This window comes from Carassius gibelio, chromosome B9 (assembly GCF_023724105.1).
Source record: "Carassius gibelio isolate Cgi1373 ecotype wild population from Czech Republic chromosome B9, carGib1.2-hapl.c, whole genome shotgun sequence".
Taxonomy (NCBI): Eukaryota; Metazoa; Chordata; class Actinopteri; order Cypriniformes; family Cyprinidae; genus Carassius; species Carassius gibelio.
Window position 1 is genome coordinate 11,122,607 of NC_068404.1, and position 12,041 is coordinate 11,134,647.

Here is a 12,041-nt window from a genome sequence, read left to right on the forward strand (position 1 = left end):
ATTTTTTAAAAATTATTATTATATTACTATTTTAGAATGTCTTTCTAAAGCTCGTTCTTTGTGTCTTTGTACACCTTACATTACAATGTAAATAAGGGAGATTATAGCGCCGTCTGCTGGTCACGTGTCGCCACTGCCGCTGTGTGCAGTATAATATCTGTCAGCGTGCGACGCGAGCAGCTCTCAGTCCCAGCTCTCAGACAGCAGCGCGAGGAGCTCACGCGCCACCGGGCTCTTGTTTTGCATAAGTTTCAGTCTGTGCTGCTTTGATTAGCTGTTTTTCCTCTTTAAATAGCGGACGCTCCAGGACCCGTCACGTGCACCATTGTTCCTCAATACAGATCTGGCAGCTACCGTTGTTTTAACTCAATTCAAGTGGCATTTCTCTGGAAAATCTAGGAAAACCCAAGGAATATCCGCATCATTTGTCAGTTTAAATGGATAAAATGTCTTTCTTCATATTCCGTACGGCTACAGGGATCTTAATGCAGATGTTGTGGGAAGTTTAATGCAGATATTGTGTGATGGCAGGAAATCATCATCAGCTGTAAGTGCTCAAACCTGAATAAGGTAAGCAAACCAAACTTCAAATATGTCTGTAGTTCTTATAATTTGAGACTAACACTCTGCAGTTCTTCATTTATTTTTAATACAGTAATATTTTCCGTAAGATCAATGATTTTGCATGGTAATGTTATATAATAGTGTAAAATAACGTAAAATTTACATTGGGTATGGACACTTTCATATAAAGTGTGTCCTAAACACATTTTTTTCCTTAACATTTTAGACTAAAACTTTCCAATTTGTAATGCGTGTTAAGGCAGTAGATAACGCTGAGCTCAGCGGTGTATTTTCATTGCATGTCTCTTCTCTTCCAGTAACCATGGCTTACACCGGAGCTCAGAAGGCTTTGAAAAGTGATAAGTTAGATGAAGCTCAAGCTCTGGCCAAAAGCTGTGCAGGCAGACCAGACTTTCTCCCCTGTGATGGACTGTCCATCTGCGCGACACACAGCCACGGAAAGTGTTTCAAACTGCACTGGTGCTGCCATTTGGGCTGGTGTCACTGTAAGTGGCCTCCTTCTGACACACAAATGCATTCTATTCCACTCCATTTTATTTTAATGCATCACCTGATAAAACACTAAGTGTCTACTACTCTGAAATAAGGAATAGTATCATTCAAGTCACACAAAAACATCAACAAAGGGACAATAATGCAGCTGACATTATGATTAAAGATCACTGCCCCAACATTTTATACATGTAGCAGAAAGAAATATTCTGCTGTCGATCATCTTGCAGGAAAACTAGGTTATATAGTGAAGACGATTTCATTTTCTTCACTATTTTTATGAATCTAGGGTTTCAAATATGACATGTATTTGATAAATACCATGCGCTGTGTGTATGATCGCACAACCTGTTTTTCTAATTTATTGTCACAGCTGCTTTGGGAGCATTTATGAGCTTGTGCTGTCATCAGAAACTGCTGTCTGGTGTCGCTTGGATGCTTGTCCAGCAGTATATGACTACATATGTTTCTGAGAATTTCTTAGTAAACAAGATGTGTCAGCCATGAATATCTCTGCAGCAAATCTTTATATCTGACTTTATCAAAGCAGACATCACCCCATCTGAACCTTGGCGCCACCTTTATATTCTCCAGTCATTAGCAGTCTCTCCAGTCATTTGAGATGACCCTGGACCCGTCCATCGGTGTATACACAGGAAGCGACAGCTCCGCTCCTTTAGCAGGATGTTCACTTCCCCTTGTTCACGTCCCTTTGACTGAGTTCAGCTCCTGAGTGATTGTAAAAGCTTTCATTGTGTTTAAGGAAGGGTAAAAGTCAGCGCGAGGCCTTTAGAACCGTGTGAACTGATCAAACCATATTTAATACCCTCCCATGACACTTCCGTCGGGGGAACTGAACTGTATTGAGTTCAGCCATCAAATAATAAAAGAATATTATCCTCAATGGCCCTTAGAGTACTTTCAACTCATAGATTTTTGATTTCATCTATATTTTAGATTAAGTCCATTCTTTTCCAGCTTAGTTTTAGTAACCGATCAGCTATTGGTCTATGTTTGTGATTACTTATACAGCACAGAAAGGTTACTCTATTTATGTATTTATTTGATCAATTAAAGCATGTCTGTAATCATCACAAATTCACACTCTCTGCACAATGTAATATTGATATACAAATGCAGTTATGCAGCCTTTGTTTAATGACTACTTCATCATTGTTAGCATACATTGCGATGGTGTAATAGTTTTTCCCCCTTATTAATGCACACATGAGATATGAAGTTGCAAAATCATGCATTTGGATTATAGGATGGTTGGAGACACTCAGTGTTTCTTTAATACGTGTATGTCCTTTATCAGTCTGTGCACATTATGACAGCTTTAATCTAGCGTTATTGCAATAGAGACAAAGCATTATGTTAATGCATGCTTGTGGTTTATCAGCCAGCACACTTGCCCTGTGATATAACTACTGACTGATGCGCCATTGAAAAGCACTAAATGTACCATAAAATTGCAAACACAACATGTGCACCCCGTTATGTATTGTTTAGTCTGCCTGTTCTGTTAATTCATGGCTGGAAATCCTGGAGCTGATGCATAACTGTGTTACAGACATTTGAAATTATACCTAGCACAAATGGTAACTGTGTTATTCACAACCCCACGTGTGGCTCATTATCTGGCGTAATTACGCTGAAAATTCAGCTTTGCCATCACAGGAATAAGTTCTATTTTACAATGTTCAAATAGAAAACATTGTTTTAATATTGTAATATTATTTCACAATATTACTATCTTAACTGTATTTTTTAATCAAATAAATGCGGCCTTGGTGAGCAAAAGAGATCTTTCTTTTTCAAACATTAAAATCATTTACTGACCCCACTGAATGAGTACTGAGATTGTGCTCCGTGTCCAAAAAAACTTAAATCCTCTAAATCCTTTCAAATGCAATGTTTCCATTGTAGAAAAGTCTTTATTCTGTCTTACCTCTTCTTAGGATGCAGTGAGAACCCCATCAGGACATTGCTGTGTTATGGTGTACATTGTGATGATTTATTAATATTGCTGTTCCACAGCACCACACGTGATATGGTGAGCTTTGCTCAGCTGTGTTTGGGTTTGACAGTATTCAGTCATACTTTGAGCAAATCCAGGGCTGTGGTGAGAGAGCAGAAGCTGTGAGAGTGGCGTCTGTGCTTCAGGCGTGTGTGATGTTATGTGGCCATGTGTGAAACGTAGAGAAGGAAGCCTCCTGTTTCTGGCGCTGTGCCTGCAGCTCCAGCTGTCAAACATTGATTTCCTCTGTGAGCTCTGTTCTGGCTTGGAGATCCGGTCCTTTGTCCCACAGATTTATAAAACAAAGAACCGAAAGAAGTCTGTAAATGAATGCCAAATCGTACAAGTGGAACCTCTATTGTTGATTGCACATGAGAAAAGTACAGCAAAATAATTGTTTTCCGCTGAGTTGAGATAGCAGTTTGCTTCATTTGCACTTTTCACAGGACATGTTCGGAATCTCATTAGAAAGTAATGAGTTTATTTTGCTTTTGTTTCTTATGTTGTCTTTGCTCTTCTCGGAAAGACATGTTTATTAAGTTCTACTCATGAATTTATTACAGAAATCATCTAAAAATTTTAGGGCTACAATCATTTTGTGCTTTATAGCTTTACTCCTAAATTGTACATCTTAGTTTTTAATGGTAAGTATTAGCACTTTAAAAGTACATATTAGCACCTAAATTGTATCTATTTAGTTTTGTGGTTTAAAAAAAATATATATTTTTGTGCTTACAATTATCTTAAGGGGGCCTTTTCAACTAAAAAAAAAACAAACAAAAAAAATGTGTTTTGGCTGTTCATTTAGACTATAACAGCGTTTTGGGGGCTTGAAAATTCAAACCTTTTTCATTTTCAACGTTTTTGAAAGCGATACTGTTATTGTCTCAGTATTGACTATAAAAATGTGAGTTTGTGAAAATGGTGACTTCACGCGTATACACTTTCAGTATATAGTTGAGTTTCTTTACAAAGTGACATCACCATCTAGCTGCCTGGCATGCAAAATACAGCATTTAAGTCATTTGTGCAGTTTTGTGTGGAATTATTTGAAATTCTTTGTATTAAAAATATACTATATGCTATTATTAGATTTTTACATATTTTTATACACTCTCAAATAGGGAAAAGTTGCCCTCATACGGTTTTAAAATGTGGTTTATAGTTAGCTGTGTTACTACTTTTAGTTAAAACCTGGCACAGTCATCTCTTTGCAGCAATAGACACAAGATATTTGACAGTTGCTGTCTTCTACTTTCCTGGAGAAGTAAATGGGATGGATGGGGTTGCTGTCATATGTTATCTCTGTAGAGATGACTTCTTTATAATTAAGGGGATGCTAATGTGAAAGAGAAGGATGGAGACTAAGCATGTGAGAAAGGCGCTCAGACAAAGAGACATGAGACAAGAGACTTCCTGTCAAAGGCCATGAGTGAATGAGTGGATGTTGATCTGGGCCTTAGATAACAGGAGATTAGTGTTGGCATAGATGTCCTGATCACACCCCGGGTGAATTCTGCAAGATGTGTGCAATGGAACGGAACAGAAATGAGCATTATGATGCCGTATGTCCCTCCCTCTCTGGACTTTTCATTTTGACAATTTTTCAACAAAAGGGAGCATGAGCGCCCTCCTGAATCATAAAATGATAAATGGGACAAACAAATCCCCCTTGATCAAAATATACACTGTACTCATGCCCATATTCCAAGATGAATTCAGATGTCAAGTTTCATCAGGCTCAAATGATGAAAGATTGGCCACCTCAGAGTCCCGAGCTTGATCCCATTGAAAAGTCTTTGGGATTTGCTAGAGTCAATTTTACACTGCCTATCCTGCTTGAGATCTTGTTTTGACAATGGAAGACTTGAATCACTCTATAAAGCTGACTCCAACATACACTCTAAAATTGCTGGGTTTTATTTAACTCAACTGTTGTTTAGAAATTACTATATTGCCGACTTAAAATGGGTCGGAAATTAGAAATCACACACAGAATTACTAGAGGCAACAGTAATGATCAAAATATGAACATTCATTAATAAGGAAGAACACCCAATGACAAAAACATAAGACATATTGAATTGTCTGTTTTTTGATTAGCATAGATTTTTACAGTATTACATTTACATTTGTTTAACAAGCATTTTATAATAAATTTTTTTTAAATCTAATGTTTTTAATGCAAGTTTTTCATCTTCTTGTTCTCTGTTATTCCTTTCAAAATAGAGCTGATTCTTGTGCTGGTGTGTTGCCGAGCGATGTGTGATGGGCTAAGGTTGAACCAGCCACTAACCCAGCAGCTGGGTAACACCAAAAAATACCCAACAGTGGAAAAATCAACCCAATATATGACCCAATAGGTTCAGCCCAGCAGTTGGGTAATTTTTAGAGTGTACCAAAGACTTTCAGTGGGGCTAAGCTCAGGACTCTGTGGTGGCCAATTCATGCATGAAAATGATTCCTCATGCTCCCTGAACCATTATCTAACAATAAATCTTTTTTTTTTTTTTAAATAAACTTCCCACTTTTAAAAAATAAAATAAAAAGAAAAGCCCATTCAACAGCTTTGCCGTGGGGCTGTTTCTCATTTCATACGCAGAGAGGTTAACCAATCACCAACAGAGGTTATTTTTGCATAGAAGTGTTATAGTTACAATAAGATTCAAAGGAAAACCATCAAACAACTAAATCATGATTCTTTTGGTTGCAAGAAACATTATCTAACATTCTTAGTGGACTGTGATAAAAAATAAAATGCTACAACGTGTAGAATAAGGCCGGTTAATTAATTCTGTGAAAGCAGTATTGCTGCACTGTAATACAACCTCAGTGGATTACAGCATAATATTTGGATTATTCATTTTTATCTCTGACTACTCTGAATGTGCACAGTTTATTATTATTATTATTATTATTATTATTATTATGTAATGAAATATGTTTCCATGAAATACATTTTTTTTTTTTGATCTGCTGTCTTTTATGACAGCAAATCCGAAGATGAACTTAACTTGTGTGCGCCAGTAGTTTTCATCGGCATGCAGATGCACGCCGCAGGTTTTTGAATAACTTTCTCTGTGTGAGATACTGATATGTGTGCTTTAATGGAAACAAAACCGATTGATTTGTAAATGATGATGACATTCAGACCAGAGGTCTGGCACTAATACTGCAGCGCACTGCAAGAGACCGTACATAATGAAGCATCCTGTGAGTTTTAATGCAATGCATAATATTATCTTTTTTTTTTTTGTTTCTTTTTTTTTGGATGCCTCAGTAATACTTAAAGGAACAGTTCACCCAAAAATAAAACACAATTTTGCTGAGTATTTACTCACCCAGGGGCCATCCATGATGTAAATTAGTTTGCTTCTCTGTCAGAACAGATTTAGAGAAATTTAGCATCACATCAGTTTGACATCAAATTGATCCTCTTCAGTGAATGGGTGCCGTCAGAATGAGTCCAAACAGCTAATAAAAACATCACAATAATCCAAAAATAATTCACATGAACTCTAGTCCATCAGTTAACATGTTGTGAAGTGAAAAGCTGCATGTTCGTAAGAAACAAATCAATCATTCAGAAGTTTTTACTTCAAATGAGTCCTCTATCATTAATATCGCTCTCTCCAGTGAAAAAGTCCTCTCATCTGAATCAGGAGAGAAATATGCACAGATCAAGCACACCAAGATCATGTGGATTAGTAGTGTATTATTGCGATGATTTCATCAGTGGTTTACACTCTCAGTCTGACGGCACCCATTCACTGCAGAGGATGCATTAGTGAGCAAATTATGCATTTCTCCAAATCTGTTCTGATAAAGAAACAATATCATCTATATGAAGGCCCGAAGGTGAGTATATTCACACTTTGCTACATAAATATTCTCAAAGGCTCATTAGCAATTTACTGCTTGCTTTAGTGTTGATGAGATAATAAAATTGTAATGCTCAAATTCCTATGTACTTTCTAACACACCCAGGTAATGAACTCCTTTTACTCTGTCTGTACAGGTAAATATGTCTACCAGCCCATGACCAATGTGGCTCAGCTACCCAGCACAGCTGTTCCAGCTTCTCCATCTGACTGCACCGACACCATCGATCTGTCCATCTCTCTGACTGAACGCTTCCTCCGCATCTCCCCCTGTTTCCTGCCTCCACCTTGCCCAGAATCTCCCAAATACTGCAACATTGCTGAACTGTTTATCGATGACTACATTGTCAAACGCATCAACGGCAAGATGTGTTACGTTCAGCGGCCCCCGGTTCACACGGAGGCCCCTCCCACTCCACCTCAAATAAATCCCGCCTCTCTGACTCCACAGAAACTGCAGCAGACTGTTGAAGAGACTGTTAAAGGACCAAAAATGGGCCACTGCTCTTCGCCCTCCAACTCCGAGGACTCAGGGATCAACGCACTGGGAGGACACTATCTGGAGTCCTGTGAGGAAGAGTCTGAGGAAGAGGATGAACTTAGCACTGATGGACACTCAAGTCCGGGAAGTCTATGGGATCAGGATGAATGCACCCTACTGTCCCCTTCCAAATCCATTGTGGAGATTATTGAAAATATTGAAACTACTGTGTGATATTTGCTCTTATTGTTCTTTTTACACCTCTCTCTCTCTCTTTGTCGGACAAGATAAACTCATTGTGTTAAAAGAAATATTGTATGTAGAGGAAAATGCTACACCCATAAATACAGTACTATACTTTATATGTGTCTTTAATCTCTGTGCTCATTGTTACGCCTCACATGGTCCATAATTTGGTGTTAATCACAGTTCTTGTCTGTCATTATAAATGCAATATGAAAGACCTTTTATATATAAAAGTGAACCAAATACCATTATTGAGCAAACTGCGTTCTTGCCTTACCTCAATTCACTATAGTAATCCATAGTGAACGGGTTAAATCGCTTTAAATTAATTGTGGAATTGGGGCTAATTTATTCCAAATGAATGATTTTATACTCATGTCAGTACAAAGAAAACATGGTCAGGCTACTGTGGTGGCTACTTTATGCTACTTCCTCCGATGGCTTATTTTTCAGATGTTCATCTTGTGGGATTTTCTTCTTCGTAAATCTTTGTGTAGCTAGCAAGATATGGTGATAACATTCATCCGTGCACCCTCAAAATATCAGAATCATCTGTGCAGAAGAGCAGTGTTGAGACTGTCGACTCACAACCGAGGTAAAACTAAACCTGCTGTTTTATGTTTTCACCACTTTTTGTAGTGCAGGTTTAAGGAGAACTAATCCTACATCTGTCATGGTGCTTTTATCATATTCAGCTACTTCACTATTCTTCGTAGTTTGGGAGAGGGAAAGGCTTTGTTGGTCTTTGATAATTTAATAGTTGCTGACTGTTAAGTGCTGAATATGACTGTCCTTTCAAGCCTTTCACAAACTTACGTAAGACCATTCAGAACCCTCTGTGGTGTCAACATAATGCATTTTCTTCATCCTAGTCCAAAACACAGAACATGAATAGAGCACATCATAAACGTTTGATGGAAATTATATTCATGCTACTTTGACTGGTATTAGTCATAAATGTTCCAGGCAATTATGGCCATGATTGCCAAATCCTTTCCTTCAGTTGTCTTGCCAGGTTTAACAAAAAGGAACAGGTGTCTTGGTACAAAGGTTTCTTTTTCAGGTCCACTTTAACCATCATTAACATTATGATCCTTTTCATAGGTGTTGGTATTGTTAGTGCTCTAATTTCCATGTAAAAACAGCAAAAATGTTTTTCTTTTGCCTCAGCCATCAAGAGATCATACTTGAAATGTCCTTGAAATCCACAGAAGTGGATTCAGGATACAGCGTTTATGGTAATTATGAATAATAATTTCAAATGAAAAGTTGCCCAGATGACGGAAACCAGCCAGATGGCACACAACATCAAACTTACTAGATTTGGTTTAACCAACAGACACGAGAGATGATTTACGCTGACTCTCCGTTTGATTGAACATGATTTCTTAAGCTCAGATGAATGAATGAATACGTCATATCTGATGAAATTCAGAAAGGTCATGATATTTTAGTGCATACAGCCATGTCACAAAATCAGCTTAGCCTGTTTGGGGAAAAAAAATAATAATTCCCTTACATTGTTGTCTTTGAATTCCATTAGTGGATGATGAAAACAAAACAAACAAACAAAAAAACTGTTCAATGTCATGTTGAAACCATGATTGATGCTTGAAACTCGATGCATTTAGGGTGTTTTTGGCGATCGCCAATGCACTGCTTTTTCAGTTTTTAGTTATACGGTTCCTGGGTGGTTACTAGGGCATTGTAGGTGGTTATTTATTTCTAAATCTGATCGCTTAGAAAGTGATACCACACACCACATTAACATGCCAAGATGTGCTGTGTAGTATTTGCTCAAATCATCACATAACGTGAAGCACAATTACTACTGCTAGACGAGGACAAAAGATTTCCACACAAAGATTCAGAAGACACGACAAGCAAAAGTTTTTTGCACTGCAGGCTGTTAGATCAAAAATCATTCCTCAGGGGATGTCAGAATACAAACATCACTTGCAGTAGATACTGATTGATTTCTCCTCTGTGTGCTGTCATGTTTATATAGCACACTGTTCCTTACATTTTTAAGACAGTACTTTAATGCTACTATGTCTGCTCTTGTTTATGACCATATTTGATTTTACAAAGACGTACAGAATCGCAATAAAAGCTCAGATCACCCAAAACATGAACATAATGTCTTAATTGACTTTAAATTAAATTAATGGAACACAAAAGGAGATGTTTTGAAAAATGTTTATGCTGCTCCATACAACAAAAGCATATAGTCTCTTGACTGGGTAAAAAAAAAAAAAAATAGCATGAATTTTCATCAAAATGTTTTATTTTTTCTTTTATGTTCCATGGAAAAAAGAAAGCCATACAGGTATGAAACAATATGAAGGTGAGTAAATACGGACAGAATTTACATTTCTCAGTGAAATATTCCTTTATTTAGACTGAGAAAACAAAAAGACAATCTTAATTAGGATTTGACATTTATTGCCACTATTATAAATTTGTGCTGTATAAAGAATTGGAAAAAATTCAGAACAGCAGGTTCAAGCTCTCGGTTTTCCAGCTTCGTTTAGCATGTGTCCTCTTCAGCGTTGACAGATTCCTCTGAAAATATGAATATTTGAATACATAAGCCCACAGCAGACTGAGCACACACTGAGTCAGCTCAATGAAATCACACGAGCAGACGCATGCGTCGAATGACGTCTGTAATCTCATGAGCAGAAACCCCGCCACTGAACATTCTTATTTTCAGAAGTACAGTCTAATTTTTTCTTTTTCGTTGGAGGAATAATATCCCTCTGATTGAGGTAAATCAAGCCACTACTGGGTCGGGAACTCACCAATAGTTCACCTTATAAACAGCTGCCACGGTCTGTGATCCGTGTGCAGACCTCTGTGGGAGATCTGGGTTTGATAAGCTCCATAAATGTCTCTGAGTCACCCCGCCGAGCCCTCCACTGCACACACCCTGTAAAATATTCATTGCTTTTCTCTCCTCCTCAAAGATTGTTTTTTGGAGGTTGTTGTTTTTCTTCAACATGGCCCTGACTCCAGTCCACAGTCTATTCAGACATTCATTATATACTAACCGTGCACAAACAGTGCTTTTTCAAGGAAAACCAATGCTGAAGAGACAGGGTCAAATTCTCAATGCAAATGAAGAGGAATACTATTGAAATTGTACGGGTGGATGCTGCTGCAAAAGAAAGGCTGAAATTGATATTCAAATGTGCTTGATATGAATTGTATGAGGCCTGTGTGCATTTGATGGCCGGCAATCATTTATACCTTATGAATTGACAATAGCGCAGTTGTTTATTGCTCTGTGTGTGTTATTAGCCCTCCTGGGTAGGAATACATTCATAACAGTGTGAGTCACGTGCATCTTCTTGTAAATGACTTCAGCGGTCATATGAGGCTATGAATCTGATTAAGGTGATAGTTTTGTGAAGTGTCATGTCCTTTCAAGCCTGAAGTGCTCTGACCTTGAAGCACTATGGATAAATGACTACGAAAGAAAAGATCAACATAAATACTGATGCTTTTATTTTAGTAGGTTTTTATAATCCACTTCAAACCTGTAGAATCCACTTACATCCTGCTTTAAAATACATTTGAAACTGAAATATAACTACAAAAAAGGCATAAATCTGTATCTCCATTCAAGTCCAAAGCTTCTTAAACAGGACTCACAGTGTAACTCATTAATATATGAAGTGTTTATTCATTATTGAAGAAGATGTAAATCTAAATAATTGATATTCATGTGAATTTTTTTTCCCAACAAAAGTACTTTAATCTGCAATCGTCCATATTCAAATGTTAGCAGTGTTTTACTCCATTTTAGTGAAGCACTTGTGGCAAATGAGCAACTCGATCTAGAAGAGAATAGTACAATGGTAGCTTTTCAGAGCTCCATTGTTCTAAGTGCTTAACAGAAGATACCCAAAATAGAGTGATGAAAGTAGGATAAATATTGGGCTAGGCAGGCATAGGCAGTCTGTCATCATAAATATGGGGCAAAATTTTCCATTCAGCTTTTATGTACATTTTTAGAAACCATCTCTTGCTTGCTACATAATTGTCTTTTGAAGAGTAATGTGAAGTGTTTACTGTCATTTTGTACTCTTCACTTGGTGAAAATACAATAAATAAATAAATTAAAGTGTTATAATAATCTCTCAGTGCTAAAATAACACTGGTGTAGTCATATTTAGAAAGTCTTATTTTGTTGCTGTGATTCTACATTTTCCAAAAGGCTGAGCAATATGTTTTAGAATGTTATTAAACTATATAGTTCATTGAACACGTTGACCTTTTGTGTCCCCTCTGTATGAGGTGATTTTTCTCAATGAAACCTGCCATTATACCA

The 12,041-nt window shown here is 37.3% G+C and overlaps 1 protein-coding gene across 1 annotated transcript; it reads left to right on the top strand.

The window, feature by feature from the left end:
- The first annotated feature begins 113 nt into the window (after positions 1 to 113).
- On the top strand, positions 114 to 7,821 carry zgc:162707 (UPF0524 protein C3orf70 homolog B). Its single transcript, XM_052565940.1, has 3 exons — positions 114 to 570; positions 882 to 1,070; positions 7,116 to 7,821. Exons 2-3 carry the CDS (start codon positions 887 to 889, stop codon positions 7,691 to 7,693), a joined length of 762 nt encoding a protein of 253 aa, XP_052421900.1. The 5' UTR covers positions 114 to 570; positions 882 to 886; the 3' UTR covers positions 7,694 to 7,821.
- Positions 7,822 to 12,041: the final 4,220 nt, after the last annotated feature.